The 14,862-nt window shown below is 59.8% G+C and overlaps 1 protein-coding gene and 1 long non-coding RNA gene across 5 annotated transcripts in view; one reads left to right on the forward strand and one right to left on the reverse strand.

The window, feature by feature from the left end:
• Positions 1-50: 50 nt before the first annotated feature.
• Positions 51-11,207, forward strand: OVOL1 (ovo like transcriptional repressor 1). Of its 4 annotated transcripts, none has more exons than XM_033861092.2 (4): positions 51-184; positions 6,765-6,982; positions 8,643-8,832; positions 9,020-11,207. In XM_033861092.2, exons 1-4 carry the CDS (start codon positions 85-87, stop codon positions 9,313-9,315), a joined length of 804 nt encoding a protein of 267 aa, XP_033716983.1. In that variant the 5' UTR covers positions 51-84; the 3' UTR covers positions 9,316-11,207. The 4 variants fall into 4 exon arrangements, with proteins under 4 accessions (XP_033716983.1, XP_033716984.1, XP_073665262.1 ...); XM_033861093.2 differs by lacking the exon at positions 51-184 and adding an exon at positions 569-1,830; XM_073809161.1 differs by lacking the exon at positions 51-184 and adding an exon at positions 5,201-6,565.
• A 623-nt stretch (positions 11,208-11,830) lies between these two features.
• The window catches only part of LOC117313307 (uncharacterized), a 31,463-nt gene continuing 28,431 nt past the window's right edge, over positions 11,831-14,862 (reverse strand). Inside the window, exon 3 of the long non-coding RNA XR_012333602.1 lies at positions 11,831-12,076. This is a non-coding gene — a long non-coding RNA (uncharacterized lncRNA). The remainder of the gene's footprint in view (positions 12,077-14,862) is intronic.

Consider the following 14,862-nt stretch of genomic DNA (forward strand, 5'->3'; position numbering starts at 1 on the left):
CGCCTCCAGCCCGGCCAGGGAAAGGTGGGACGGCTCCGGCTCTAGTTACGGAAGCGGCCGGTACCCGGCGAGGAGGGTTCGAAAATGCCTCGTGCGTTTCTAGTGAAGAAGACGTGCGTCTCCACGTGCAGGAGGAACTGGAGCGAGCTCCCCGACGAGGAGCGCGGAGAGATCTATGTGCCAGGTGAGGCGGCCAGTCCACGCGCCCCGAACCCCGCGCCGCCGAGAGGGCGGCGGGGCCCCGTCGAGCGGCCGGCGTGCGGGGCGCAGTGGCGCGGAGCCCGGCGGCCGGCGCAGCTGGGGCGCCCGATTTAATGTTTAAGCGGCCGCTGCCCCGTTAGCCCGCGGCGCGGCCGACCCCGGGCGCGGGGGGAGGGGAGGGCAGGGCCGGCGGAAGGAGCGGCCAGGCGGGGGCGGGGGTGGGCGCGGGGGCTGCCAGGTGGGGGCGACAGCCGTTCCCAGGACCCCGGCGGGGCGTGGGGGCAGGCCTGTCCGAGGCGCGCGGGCCCGCGCGGTGCCGCTCTCCCCTCCACCGGTCCGAGCCGCGGCGCAGGGGAGGCAACGGGGTGTGTCACCGCTCAGGCAACCTTCCACTCTCGTGCAGTAAATCCCGATAGCCGGGACTTTTATGAGGCGGGAGGAGGGCACTGGAGCGGTGCCACTTCAGGGGGCAGGGAGCGAGCTGGAGTTTCTGCTGAGATTTGTGTAAATGTAAGAGAAGACCCAGAGTTGAAGCCACCTTCATTGATCTCTCCCTCTCACCCACAACACTGGCTGCCAGAAGGTCCCCGTGAGGGTCGGGCAGGCAGGAGCTCCGAGCCGTGGGGAGCGCGAGACTGTGGGGAAGGCGCCGAGCTGCACCCCACTAGCCCTGAAGACAAAGGTGGGATCAGCTCTCACCTCTGTTAGAAACGCGCCTCCTTCGACCTTGCAGAGGACACCACTGAGCTGAGAGGGGTTTTAAGGAGCCCACCCCACAGCCAGGGAGCAGCCCCGGGGGAAGCTGGGGCACCCAGTTCATTTTCGGAAGACGCCTTGACAGCGTGGGAGTCAACTTTGGATGAGTAACCCCAGTTGTTTCTTCCTCCAGGAGCATCTTCCACGTTAGCCCCGAGACCTCTTCTGCGCCTTCGGTCCTCCCCCACCCCTAACAGAATCTTTGGTCGGGAGCCAGTTTCCTTCGGAACTCCCCTTCCCCAGGCCTTGGGGGTGGGGCGCGGGATGCGCTGAACACTCTGCCCAGCGCCTCCAACGGGGGAGAGGTTGTAATTAACCAACCGACTTTGACCTTTGATCTGCATGTTCCCCCTGCATCGCCCCGGGCCCTGTAGGAGAGTGGTGAAATAAGGGCGGTGAGGGGCCCTGTGAGGGCTCTTGCCTCGGTTTCTGTCCTGAATAAATTGTTGGAGACTGTGGGTGTAGTGGTGGCCTGACGACCGTCAGGATCCTACGGCCTACAGGGCTGGTGGGGTGTTTCACAGCTTAGCCTTATCTCAAGTGCCTAGGCCCCTATCTACAGCCTCCTTAAAAGGTCGGAATGCACCAGTAGTCCTGATGACCCCAATGGGGAAACTGAGACAGAAAGGGAAGTGCGCTGCCTCCACACCCGGAGGCGGATCAGGGTGTGGGCCCAGGATTCTGTGTATAGTTTCTTGCTTCTCCAAGTTCCCTGGGGAGTTAGTGATCGGTGTTCCACCTCCAGAAGGGCCATGTGAGGGGGTGAGGGACGCGAGCCCCCTTCCTTGCTCCTGCCTCCTCCCTCACCTGTGTCTGACTTGCTGCTTAGCTGCTCCTTGGGATCTGATAAACCGGACTTGGACTGTGTTAAAGGTGAGCGGAGCCTTGCTCGAGACTAGTGTGCTGTTATTTTTAGTTTTACTTCACATCCCAATCAGTAACAGATCATGTGTTGACTTTTACAAAGGACAAAGGAATTCCGTTGGTTCAAATCATTGACTTCCTTGCATCCTAGTGATTTTCCCCAGCACAGTTCTGGTGGCCATAGTGGGAGTGGCGGGGGAGACCTGCACCAGGGGCTGTCCCATCAGGGGCACAGGATGGTCTGTGCCACCTGCCGCTGCTGTCCAGGTGAGGGGAGCCGCTCACTCTGCAGGATCATCCCGGATGTAGGATGGGGTCTAACCTGGAGGTGCAGGTGACGGTTTGCCAGGGAGAGTCCTGTGGGCTCAAGCAAACAGTAGAAGTCAGAGAGCTTACTTTTGCCTCTCAAAGCCATGTGGCCCACTAGAGAGTTTTCCCACAGTTTTTGGAAATGAGAAAGGGAATGTTCTCGGGCCACGCTCGGGTGCCTCAGATGGCTAGAGGGTGGGGAGTGTGTTTTGTGGTGGCCTGTCCCCTGACTGGGCCATTCCATCACCAGCCGACCGTGACCCTAAGAGCCGGCTGGGCACGTTTCCTTCACCCCACCTCACAGACTCAGCACGTTGTGACCAAGTAAGCATTGACCCCATCCGGTCCCACTGGGAGAGGCACCGGGAGGGCTGGGGAATGAAGCGTTTGAGGTCTGACCTTCCCGCCAGGGCCCTCTGAGACCCTTAGAGCAGCAAAGAATGCCTGGAAAGAAAGTGTTTACTGACTGAAGATCCTGGGCCCCGGCCTGGCAGCTCTGACTCCAGGGCCCCAGTCTGACCAGCACTCCAGCCTCTTCTCTGAGGCACAATTCTAGAGGTTTCCCACCCTCAGTCCCCTGGGCCTCACTCTCCTCCCAAAGCTGAGGGAAAAGCCCAGAAGTGGGCACAGGGCCTGGAAGGCTGCAGGGGTGGGCAACGGCACCACTCACGCCGGGAGCACTGAAAGGGTTCATGGTTAAGTTGCCACCTGTTTGGCCCTCGAGCCCCTGCCCTCCATCTCCCCTGGCATTTCTCTTTCGTTGTGTCATTATTGACTGTGGAGTGCAGGGACAGATGCTGGTTTCTTGACGATGAACCCAGGCCCCTGTACCCAGGGGCTAAATTCCATCTCCTGGAACTAAGGGGAAGCTCCAGGAACGGGGAGGAACGGGGAGGAAGCGGGGTTCTCCAGGCCCCTGCTGAGAGGAATCTCAAAAGGCCAGGAAGGCACTGGAGGGCAGACCAGGCCTGGAAGCTGAATGACATGCTCCAGCCATGAGCATCCTGGGGCCTCTTCCCTACCCCCCATCAAAACCGCCCCCCCCACCTCCCCACTTCAGACGGAGCGTCTGCAGTCCGTTCTGCCAGTTCAGCAGCACATGCCTACCCCAGGGGGGCAGCCAGGCTGAGGTGCGCGGGACCGGAGCGTCCTCAGCCTGGCTCTGACTAGGCAGTGTGGGCACCTGGGCAGCTCTTTCTGGGCCGAGTTAGAAAGGCTGAGAAAGTCAGCTTTGGGCCCCAGAGTACACATGTAGGGGCGCGAGGGAGTGGAGTTGGGGAGAGATTATGCCTCTGACGGTGATCATTCTGATTCCTGGGAAGTGCTGGCAGTGAGGGACGCGTCTGCCGAGCTCTCCAGGGCAGCAAGGCTGGGAGGGTAGACAGCCAGCCCACGGATGGGTGCGGTGGGCTAGATGGGACTCCTAGCTGTCCCACAGGGTGCCGTCACCCAAGCTGCCAGGCTGTTTGTCCCTAGCTTGGGTGACCTGAGGCAGAATCCTGCCAGACTGTTTGTCCCAGAAAGAGAGCAGGTGAGGCCGAGTCCTCTGGGCACAGGGAGGACGGGAGCAAAGCACGGCCATTGTTGATGTCAGGCTTCTTCTTTAACTCTCTTCATGCTCAGCAAGTATCGTGTGGCGTCCCACAGGGGTGCCAGCCCCGTGCTGCACGGGGGGGAGGGAAGGAAGGACGCAAACTCAGTACGGCCCCGCCGGTTGCAGCGTCCACCCTGGTGTGAGGCTGAGGTGCACGGGGTTGGTTAACTTCACTGTGGACGCGGTATGAGGAACGGTTGGGAAAGGGGGGAAAGATCCTGCCTGAGAGAAGAACTTGGCGTTCACAGAATGGAAACGACAGGCTGAGAGATGGGCCCGTTGTGTTTCCAGGGCTGCCCAGCTCTGCCAGTTGGCTGGCACTGGCTCCCTTTCAGGCCCCTGTTAGCTGACCTGGGGGCCGGAGGAGACGGGCACAGGGGACCCTGCCCTTCCCGATAAGGGTGCAAGACCGCCTAACGCCAGCCTGGGCTGTGCTGACACACTGGGCTCCCCCGCCGCCCCCCTGCCGCTTCCAGGTCGGCAGCAGCCCCAGCCCGTGGCTAGGTGTCCTCACGTCTGCTTCACCCGCTCTCCCCAGAGAGCCTAGGGCCAGGCCTCGTGCCCAGCCCTGGCCTGAGGCCTTGGATAGGGTAGGACCTGGCACCCTGTCTGGTATTTGGGCCAGGAGCTTTCAATCCAAGAGAGAGGGGACTTGCTGAAGGCCTCGGGTGGGAAGCTGCTCTGGGCCCAATGCCCACAATGTCATCCAGGTGGAGGCATGTTGAGCCGACAGAAAGGGAACCCGTGCAGCCCCTGAGGGGGTAGGGAGAGGGCCTTGCCACACTCCTCAGCTGCGGGCGGGCGATGAGTAGCCACAGCGGCCGCCACCTTGCCGGAAACATCTAATTAGGGGACAGAGAGTAGCACAAGCAGGGCCCAGCCAGTTCTGCTCGCTGCCGCTCGGTGCCGCCCAGGGATAGGCGCGGCGGCAGGACCACGCTCCGGGGGTGGCAGGAAGACGGGTTTGGCGGGGCTGGTGGGATGAGGCAACCGTCCCCACCCTGACGGCCTCACCTGCCCCTCGCTCGGGAAAAGCGGCACAGGGGCAGAGCAGGCAGGCCCGCTCCCTGTCCCCGGTTCCCCAGCACTGTCATCTCAGGGCTTCTGCGGAACGGGAGAGGCAGGCCTGCGAAACAGTTCCCCCCCTAAACCTGCTTAGGTCCTCAGAACCCTCACCATGGACCCCACTCTAGTGGAGGCAGGGAGCCAAGGGTGACAACTCGTTTGAGCGCAAACCGGTTAACCCTCACCTGTTGTCACTCTTCCCTCTGCTGCTCCGGGTGCAGGCTCTGAGGCCCGGCTCCAGCTTTTGGGAGCCTTGATCTCGCTCTCTGATACTGAAAGACAGAAGCGGGTAGAGGTTCCTGTTTGTCTCTACCTGGATTGAGAAATGGAAATTGTCATCCAGTTTTGAATTCTCAGCCAGGATCTCCAATAGCTGGTAATCCGGCATAAACTGAAGCCGCCAACACTCTGACACGCCCACCCTCTGGCAGCCCCCATCCCTGTACACAGACGGCCGTCACTGTGGGAGGATGGGAGCGGGGGAGGGGGGGGGCTCTGAGAGCTCCGGCCTGACGTCCAGCCGTCCAGGGCTTGGAGAGAGGCCAGGCCAGGGCCAGGTGCTGGTGAATCAACTCCCGGAATGAGGTGGCACGTTAGAGTCCCCGGACGGACAGACAGACGGCGCCAGTGCCAGCAGAACGGGTTTGGGTGGCGGGCAGGCGCATTCTTCCCGTCAGAACTTTGTTGTGTTTGAAGGGGGCGAGAGCGGGGGCCTCTCCCGAAACTTGGGTGCCTTCATATTCGCCCTTCCTCCATTGCTGTGTCCTCTGCTTCCAGCCTTGCCCGCTGCATCCTGCTGGGGGCCGCCCCTCCCTGGGACCCCGTCCACTGTCTCACCGGCCGGGGGCTGCAGGCGCAGGGGCCGCCTTCATGGTTCTGAGACCCTAAGTCAACCTGCTAAGTCCCTCTCCCTGAAGCCCACTCATCCTTTCCTTCCTGTGCCCCTCTTGATTTTTCCTTCTGAGGCTTGGAAAATGTTCCTAGCTTAGCCTCTTTGGGAGAAAAATACTGACCAAACCGTAACATTAGATTATTTGCCTCAGCTCTGGGGGTTTGAGACTTGTCTCCTCTGTGTCACTCGGGAGAGCTCCCCTCCTGTCTAGTCAGGACGAGGGCCAAGCCTCTCCAGCCCTGTTTAGCGTGAGGTGTCTGCCGTGGGGAGCAGCGTGTCAAAGGGCTGCCGGTATTGCTGGTATCACTGCAGCTGCCGTGCGAAGGGCGGGAGCCCAGCCCTCAAAGCGCCACAGCGACCAAGCAAGTGAGCGGTCCCTGCTCTGGGGGAGGCTTGCGTAACAGCCGGGCAGGCTGCCCAGGAGACTGTTAGGCTGCATCCACCTGCTGCTCCCTGACCTCCTCCCTGCCCTGCCCCACCCGGCCTGCTCACCTGCTAAGCTGGGCCAGCGGGAGTGGGGAGCCTGGAGCCCCAATGAGCTGCAACGTCAGGGACAGACCACCCGGAAGGAGAGAGGGGTTAGGACCACCCGTTCCCCACGGCCAGCAGCTAAATCTGCCTGGAAGAGAGGCTCGGAGTGGCGCAGACCACCGGGACCCTTCTGGGGCAGGGATGAGTCCCTGGGTCCAGGGCCTCCAGTGGTGCCCTTTGTCCCTGCAGGAGCGTGGATGAGGCCTGGAATCCAGAGGGACTGGCCCAGGTGGGGCAGGCAGACAGCTCGGGAAGAATAATTGGCAGGGCAGCTTCGGTCCTCCCAGTTCCGCTAAGACACAGATTACTCAGCGGGCAGGCCTGTGGGCCGTGGAGCTTGGCTGGCGTCACCTGTAATTACCTTAATGGGGTGGGGGGAGGGAGGTGCGGCATGCAGTGGGCTGGGGGCAGCCCTGCTCTGCCACATGCCTGCAAGGGGTGGGACAGCGGCTCCACGTTCCAGCCAGCTAACCGCCAGGGAACCTTCCGGAAATCCCGCGCAATTCCTTTTTCTCCACCAAGCCCCTCACTTGGCTGTTCTTCTCTTCCCAGTCAGCCTAGGCTTCTGCCCACCACAGCCCTACAGGGAGCCAGAGCCATCAGTGGCCGAACCCCCTTCTTGCCCCCTGGCTTTGGACATGAGCCTTCGGGACTCCAGCTATAGTGTGACCCCAGGACCCTGCGTGGTGGCCCAGCTGCCCTCCGAAGACACGAGCCGCCTGGCAGAGCCACAGAGCAGGGACCATGGCTTCCTGCGCACCAAGATGAAGGTACTGACCCTCACGCTGTCTCCAACGGCCAGGGGCATGTGTATCCTCCTGGGTCCAGCCCACGAGACGTGGCACAAATGAGACTTAAGCAGAGATTGGCCTTGGATCTGGGTCTAGGTTTCTGCAGAGAAGTGAACCTCACTGGAGCACGGACGGGGGTGGCAAAGAAGAGAAGTGGGTCGGAAGTGAGAATGCCCTGCGCTGGGAAGAAGCAGTGAGGTTCCAAAGACGCTTAACTCTTTGGAGTCCTCTCTGGGGGTTGTTTAGCTTCATTTCGGGTCTTGAGGGGAGGCACCTCTTTACACAGAAGTCCTAGGAGAAGCGGGGAAGCGTGAGCCTGGCTCTGCAAGCTGGCCTGGGCCTGCGTCTCCGCCGCCTGAGAGTGAGGTCTGGAGTCTGCTCGGTGGTCGACTCCCTGCGCAGGTGCCCGGCGGCAGTCTCCGCCTCGCCCAAGTGTGTGCTTCCATCCCGGAGCCTTGCGTCTGGGGCGGGGCCTGGTGAGCGCCCCCTGCTCAGCAGCAGAGGCAGGAAGGAGCTCACAGGAATGCCCCTGCTTTCCAGCGTGCGAACAGCAGGGCTGTCTCTGGCTGGGCCTGCATTCCTGAAATCTCCGGGATCTGGAAGCAGTCATCTAGAGGAAGGGCTCCCGTGGAGCTTTCCTATGAGCCAAAAGACTGAAGAAAACTGGCCGTGCAGTGCTGTTCCCGCCTCTCTTAACTGCGGAGGCCACATGTTGTAACCAGAGGGGAATCGCCAAGACATGTGCTGGGCGGTTGGCTGGGGAGCTGACACAGTGCCCCTGATCCCCGAGGGCCCTTCCTCCCACCCCTTAATCCCAGTGGCTAGGGAGCGCGTGGAGAGAGCGAGCAGGGGGCACAGGACAGCAGATGTGCCAGAGGAGCGAGTCCTGACCCCAAAGGGCTTGCTTAGCTAGCAGCAAGGCATTTACCCGGTGCCCGAAGGCATGGGGTGATGGGGTGCGCCCGGTGCCCAGGGAGCTTGGGAGGAGTGGCCAGCGACAAGGCCACCACAAAGCACAAGTAACCTCTGAACATTCACAGAGGTAGGGCGTTGAGGCCACGTCTCCACTTCTGAACAGCTGTTCCATAATTACAAAGAAAATGAAAAATGTTTATAACCAAGAGAGTCATCAGGGTGGCAAAGGGACTCAGACCAGACCACGTCAGGCTCAAGGAAGGCCAGGGGCGGGGCTGGCCTGCGAGGGGACTCCAGGCTCCTAGCGGTGGCCTCAGCCTGGGAAGGCTGCACGGAGACCGCGTCGTGGGCACTCTTCCCTGTCCTAAGGCTTAGAATGGGAACAGAGGGCAGAAACTACAGAGAAAGGTTTGGGCTCAGTGAAGGGAGGACTTTCTAACAGGTAGAGTTACTGAATCGGGCTGTTTCTGTGGGGAGATGGCCACAGATGGTAAGGAAGGGGCTGGGTGGCGGCCCTGCACAGAGACTCAGGAGCCCAACAGGAGGCGGACCTTCCTTCCAGCTCCACCACCAGACCTCTGGGAGGTCTGGGCACAGAGGTGTGGCCTCTGGGGTGGGCACCGCCCTCCTCACGTGGCTGGGGGCTGGTGTGTGTGTCCTCGCAGTCTGCCACCTGCAGCCCCAACTCCTGGGTGTCCGTCACAAACCCCGTCCTCGCCCACAGGTGACTCTGGGGGACACTCCCAGTGGAGACCTGTTCACCTGCCACATCTGCCGGAAGGCCTTCACGTACCAGCGCATGCTGAATCGCCACATGAAGTGTCACAACGACGTCAAGAGGCACCTCTGCACCTACTGCGGGAAGGGCTTCAACGACACCTTTGACCTGAAGAGGCACGTGCGCACCCACACTGGTAAGAGGAGCCCGCCCGGCGGAGGCCGCGGCCTCGTCCGCCGTGCTGCTGTCCTGGGCCCTGGGGGGCCTGGGAGCTCTGGGCAGACGTCCTCCGCGGTTCGCTGGGGAGCTGGAGTCGGGCGGGCCTCCGGGCGCTCCTCTGCCACGGAGTCGGGTCCCTGACGCCGGCACTGCCCTCCCCGCAGGCGTGCGGCCCTACAAATGCAGCCTGTGTGACAAGGCCTTCACGCAGCGCTGCTCTCTGGAGTCTCATCTCAAGAAGATCCACGGCGTGCAGCAGAAGTACGCATACAAGGAGCGGCGGGCCAAGCTGTACGTGTGCGAGGAGTGCGGCTGCACATCTGAGAGCCAGGAGGGCCACGTCCTGCACCTGAAGGAGCGCCACCCTGACAGCCCGCTGCTGCGCAAGACCTCCAAGAAGGTGGCCGTGGCCTTGCAGGACACCGTCACCTCCCTGCTGCAGAGCAGTCACCACCTCTGAGCAGTGGTGCCCTGACTTGGGCAGCCCCGAGAAGGCGAGGGCCGCCTCCCTGCCGCCCGGCCAGCCCGCCCTCTGCGGCCTCCTGCCTGAGCGCCGGTGACCTGGCGTGGAGCCCGTGGGCACGCATGCTCGCTCGGGCCGGTGCTGACCTCTGCTCGCATTTGCGTCGGTGTTTGGGGGGCAGAGGCCACTCTGAGCCCGGGCAGACATGTGTAACTGTGGGGCGGGGCGGGGCGGGGCGGGCCAGGGCTGCCTTCGATTTGAAGCAGCTCGGGTCCAGAGACAGGACTTCCTTCCCAGAGGAGGTACGTGAGGGCGATCCTGTCGTCCTCTGCTTTTGGAGCAGCGGGGGGATAGGGGGCTGCTGGTCCCCCGTGGACGGCAGAGTCAGGCGCCCCGGCAGAGGGCACCCCTGCAAACAACAGCCGTGCAGGAGCTGGCGGCGGCCCGCCCGGCCATGTTCCTCGCGCTCAGGGCTGCAGGGGCGCTGCAGGGCGCTGCTCTTCGACAGGGAGATGCACGCGTGTGCACAGCCGTGGACGTGCGCGCACGCGGGAGGCCTTGCCATATATCACCTCATTTTTAAGAAATCAACTACAAGGTGCCAAGGAGGTTTTATTTCCTTTTTTAAAAGATGACATATGTACAGATAGTAATATATATTTTTGGTGCCAATGGCGACTGTTTTAAGAGAGGGTGGAGCTGGCTTTTCTCCTCCCCACGCAGTTCTATTTATCCTGGACGTTTCACGCCTCCTCTGCGCCTTGGCTCTGGGGTGGCTGCCCTGACCCACCCCTCATACCTCCTGAGATATTTAACCTAAGACTTTCCTCCAGCCCTGCCTGGAGGAGGCTGTACTGCTCTCTGTTCTCCCTCTTCTGCCGGGACAGCCGTCACATCTTCTGCTCTTCCCTCCCCGTGTCTCTGCCTCCCTCCCACATCCTTTGAAGGCAAGTCTCAGGGTGACCGAGAGCCTCCTGATAACAGACCTTTTGCGGAACAACTCACCATTCCGGAGATCCGGGGTGGGGGGTGTCCAGCTGCGGCCGCAGGGGTAAGCCGGTTGGGGTGACGAGTCTGTGATGCGCCCAGAGTCCACTGCCTGAAGTAACAGCAAGAGTGCGGGGCCAGGCTGCGAGGCCTGCTCTTTTCCTGGGAGAGTCAAAAACCCTAGGACGGGAACAAAAAAATTGGGACAGAATAATAACCAGACATGTCAGAAACTTCTGGAGGGAGGACAGTATTAGATGGTTAACAAGTTACATTTGTAGCCCTTTTTCTGAATGTTTGGCAAATGGCGAGGCTGGGTCTTGCGCACCTAAGGAGGGAGCCACCCCTGGGCTGGTTGGCTCCACCTGAGGGACTCTGCCAGGCTCCCTTGGCTGGGCTGGGCTCCCTGCTAAGAACACGAAAGGGGTGTGGGTCGAAAGGGAACGACGGGCAGGGGCTGGAGCCAGCCTGCCGAAGAACGAGAAGGCACACTCGAAAGAGAACACAGAACAGAGCAGGTGAAGCTGCCCCGTGAAGCCAAAGCCCAGGCGGAACCAGCCTTGGCCTCTCCTGCCCGGAAGGAGCAGCGACTGCACAGTCCCCGGATGCAGGGAAGGAGCCTTCTCTGACCTCCCTCAGAACGTGTATGGATTGTTCTGGAAGACTCTCGTTTTAGTTTACTTTAGAGTCTGTGGGAGCTGCTGTATTCTGGAAGGTGTATAGCATGAACTAACATTCTCTGGAAGCCTTGTCTTGTTTACATTTCTGTATCCCTGTGTTCATTGCCTGTTCATTGTTCATCTCTGTGTTCATTGCCTACCTGAGGCAGTCACAAAGCTCTGTGCTGTCTGTTTTATAACTTGCCCCTCAACTATCAAAATAAAGAACTATCATTTTCTGTGTTTCTGCTTTTTTGTTTAATAGACCTCGTTTTTCCACCTGCAGGGAAATTAATCAAAACAATTGATGCATTCTAGTCAAAGCTTTACCCTTTTACAGGTAGCGATGGCCCTGGTCAAGACAAGAGCCTGCTAGATCAAGTGGCCTGCCCACGGTCTGGGCGGTCAGTGCCTGCTGACCCCAAGGCCGCGTGTTCTGCTCTTCACGGTGGCATCAGGCCCTCCCCTGGCTCCTGCAGCCTGACTGACTCATGGCTCTCCTCCAGCGGGTGCAGTTACTTGGGGTCCAGTCTCTTCCCCACACCCTGCCAGGACCACAGGAGGAAGAGCCACATTCCTAAATAGTAGGGCGCAAAATACCCGTCACTTCTGGGCCAGACACCTAGCTGTAGGGATGGTCACACCTGCACAGCACTTGTTCTGGGCCAGGCACACTCGTGTTTCATGCGTATTAGCTCCCTTGAACTTCCAGCCACCCTATGAGATGGGGGCTGCTCCCCACACCCGGCAGAGAGGTTAGGCAGCTGGCCCCAAGTCTCATGACTAACTAGTAGTGGAGCTGGGCTAGAAACCAGACAGCCCGGCTCAGGGTCTGTGCTCAGAAGCACGCGCACGCCGCCAACGGAGAGGCCGGCAGATGGCCTCGCACCTCTAGGCAACTCAAAGTAGAGGGAAACTTAGAGATTACCTGGCTGTGCCCATCACCTACCCAGGATCGCCTGGGGAGACCTGATCACTCTGGGGACCCTGGTCCCTGAGTCCCAGTTCAGCGTTTTTTCGTCATGCCCCCGCCAGGGGTGGAGGAGGGGCTGCCAGGCCTGGGCCCTTGGCAGATGTCCCGGGAGGCGTGAGAAGAGTTGGTAGTCCTGCTGCTCAGGAAAACATTGATCTGACCTCTAAGGCTCCCTGTGTGAAGCCAGAGGACTGGAAAGGGCCCCAACCCCTCCCTATGTCTCTTTAAATAGCTGGACGCAGAGGATTTCTCCTTATCTCCAGAAGCCTCCCAATGTGAAAGGCAAACCAAATCCTATTTTTACATGTCCCAAGATGGGCAGAGCCCATTGTTGGGAACCCAGATGATTAACTGCTATGCAAACTTTAGGGGGAGCAAGCTTTCCAGGAAGCCAGGGATGGGGGTGGGGAGAGAGTCCCCGGGGCTCCCTCTAAGCCACGCCTCAGAAGGGCTCAAGGACCGGACACCACTCAGACGGGGTCAGGCCAGCAGTCACATGTTGAGGGCCCGTAATGATCTCAGGACTCTGCAGGATGGGTGCCGTGAGGGAAACGAGAACGGTGTGGGTACCCTCCGCTGCCTGGGAAATAGGCGGCAGCCCCGCAGAGGGAAGAGATTAGCGCAAGTCAATGGATAACTAAGGGTAAATGGTGTGGCCAGACTACGAAGGCTGTGGAACCCAAAAAGGAGGCTTTTGCATTTGAAAGAATGAAGACTTCTTGGAAGAGGTGGGCTTCAGCTGGGCTGGAAAAATGGGAGAGTCTGAATAGAACAAAAGGGGAGGGGAGGGCTTCCCTTGGTGGCGCAGTGGTTGAGAGTCCGCCTGCCGATGCAGGGGACACGGGTTCGTGCCCCAGTCCGGGAGGATCCCGCATGCCGCGGAGCGGCTGCGCCCGTGGGCCATGGCCGCTGAGCCTGTACGTCGGGAGCCTGTGCTCCGCAACGGGAGAGGCCACAACAGTGATAGGCCCACATACTGCAAAAAAAAAAAAAAAAAAAAAAAAAGGAGGGGAGGTGTTTCAGGGAGGGAAAGAGGAGGATCCGACCCAGAAGAGAGGAGGTGTGGGCTCTGGGGCCGCAGGGGGCCTCACCCGTCCCACCAACAATCCGACAATCCGGATGTTGTCATTCATTCAGCCACACCACTGTGTCTTTTTGAGCCCTGCCCAGGTGCCAACAAGAACTGGTAACAAAATAAAATTCTGAGAGACAGGAGAGCTGGCTGGGACCTAGCAAGACGTCCGGCCTAATGGAGGATGGAAGGAGGGTCCTATTTATACAGCTAAAGGCAAAGCAACCAAGTGCACGGTGGGCGGAACTTTACAGCGTCAGGAAGTGCTGTGAAGGTTTATACTTTATATTTTTATGTATTTTCTAATGTTTTTATAATGAGCATATATAATTTTTACAATCAGAAGAAAATCGAGTTATAAAACAATTCAGGGCTTTTAGTCAACTTGAAGTTCAACACGTCACTGGGGATGGGGCGGCCCAAAGAAGCACTAGTGTGACCCTGGATGACACCAGAAGCGTGGCGTCAACAGCCGAGACTGCCCTCTGCCTGCCTGGGCCCGTCACCAGTCCGTGGGTGGCAGGAAAAGAGCAGTGACGGGGCTTGAGGCGCTGCCCTGTCTGGGGCCATCTGTGTGGCCTTGGGCGAGTGACCTAACTCCCCAGTCTCCTCGTGTATAAAATGAGGTGGGTTCCCAAGTTCAAACACCCCTTCTGTTCTAAAGGCTTCATGTCTCTACGCCCCCATCTCAATAACATCCTTGAAGAAACTCCCTGACAAACTGCAGCAGAGACGAGGAAGTGTAGAAGGCTGAGAAGGTGGCTGAGGGAGTGGGGAGCACCACCCACACGGCTGCCGGCTTGAAGCAGGGAGAGAGGCTCATTCCGGTGGACCCAGCGGGCAGAACCTGGGCGGAGAGGTGAGCATCAGAGGGGCACAGCCTCCACTGCAGGGAGCCCTGGCACAGCTTAACGTGGGGCAGTGGCTTGGGAGGGAGGCGCCCGGGCATTGTCACTGGGGGCTGCTGGCTGGGGCTGGGAAGCCATTCGTTAGGAATTTCTACAGGGACTCAGTAGCGGGGCTGGAGGCTGGACAAAATACAAGACTTTCCAGCCATGAAATTCTAAGGGGTCAGGCAGTGGCCGTGACTTCCAGGCCTAATCCCCATTCCCAAGAAGGCAGAGCCTGGGTGGAAATGCTAGTGAAGAGAATGGAATGGAAAAGGAAACCCTGGAAGGGGTGGACCAGTTGGGAGGCTGGGCTTGGGGGGTGAAGACCTGGTCTTGGAAGGGCTCCCCTGGCCCGTCCTCTGGGGCCACCCAGGACACCCACCACTCCCTCAGGCGGTGGTGGTCTCGCCTCACCCAGGATGTTCCGCCCTCTTCATGTCCAAGACCAATCTGCCCTCCGCTCCTCATGCCAGCCCCCTTCCCCAGTTTCTAGAGTCTGTTTTGATCTTCCATCCCTCACCCCGCAGGCTAACAGCTCCCAGCTTTCTGGTTCCTGTAACCCATCAGTCAGGCCCTCTCAGTCCTCCTCTGGGACGGTCCTCCTTGCCTGGCAGCCCCACCCCCTGGGCGGCAGGCTCGCTGACACGTGGGGACTCAGGTCCGACACCGGCAGGTGTGGAGATTCTGGTCCTGGGCAAGGGTGGTACATTGAGAATTATAATGTGTCTTCCAGGTTCTGTTTCCTGAACGTAAGAGCTCCGTAACAAGGGACTGATTTCCTTTGTTCCTCACTTGTTCTCTCTACATAAAATGAGAATACTTCTACCCTATCAAGCTTTGAAAGTAGAACACAAAGCTGGCGTCTAAAAATGTGTTCAGAGATGTGAGGGGTAGGGAGCCAGCTGCACTGTGTAACCGGCCTAAACCTCAAGCAGGAGTACCCGCCTGTCCTCAGAATTCGCC

Source organism: Tursiops truncatus, chromosome 8 (genome assembly GCF_011762595.2).
Source record: "Tursiops truncatus isolate mTurTru1 chromosome 8, mTurTru1.mat.Y, whole genome shotgun sequence".
Classification (NCBI taxonomy): domain Eukaryota; kingdom Metazoa; phylum Chordata; class Mammalia; order Artiodactyla; family Delphinidae; genus Tursiops; species Tursiops truncatus.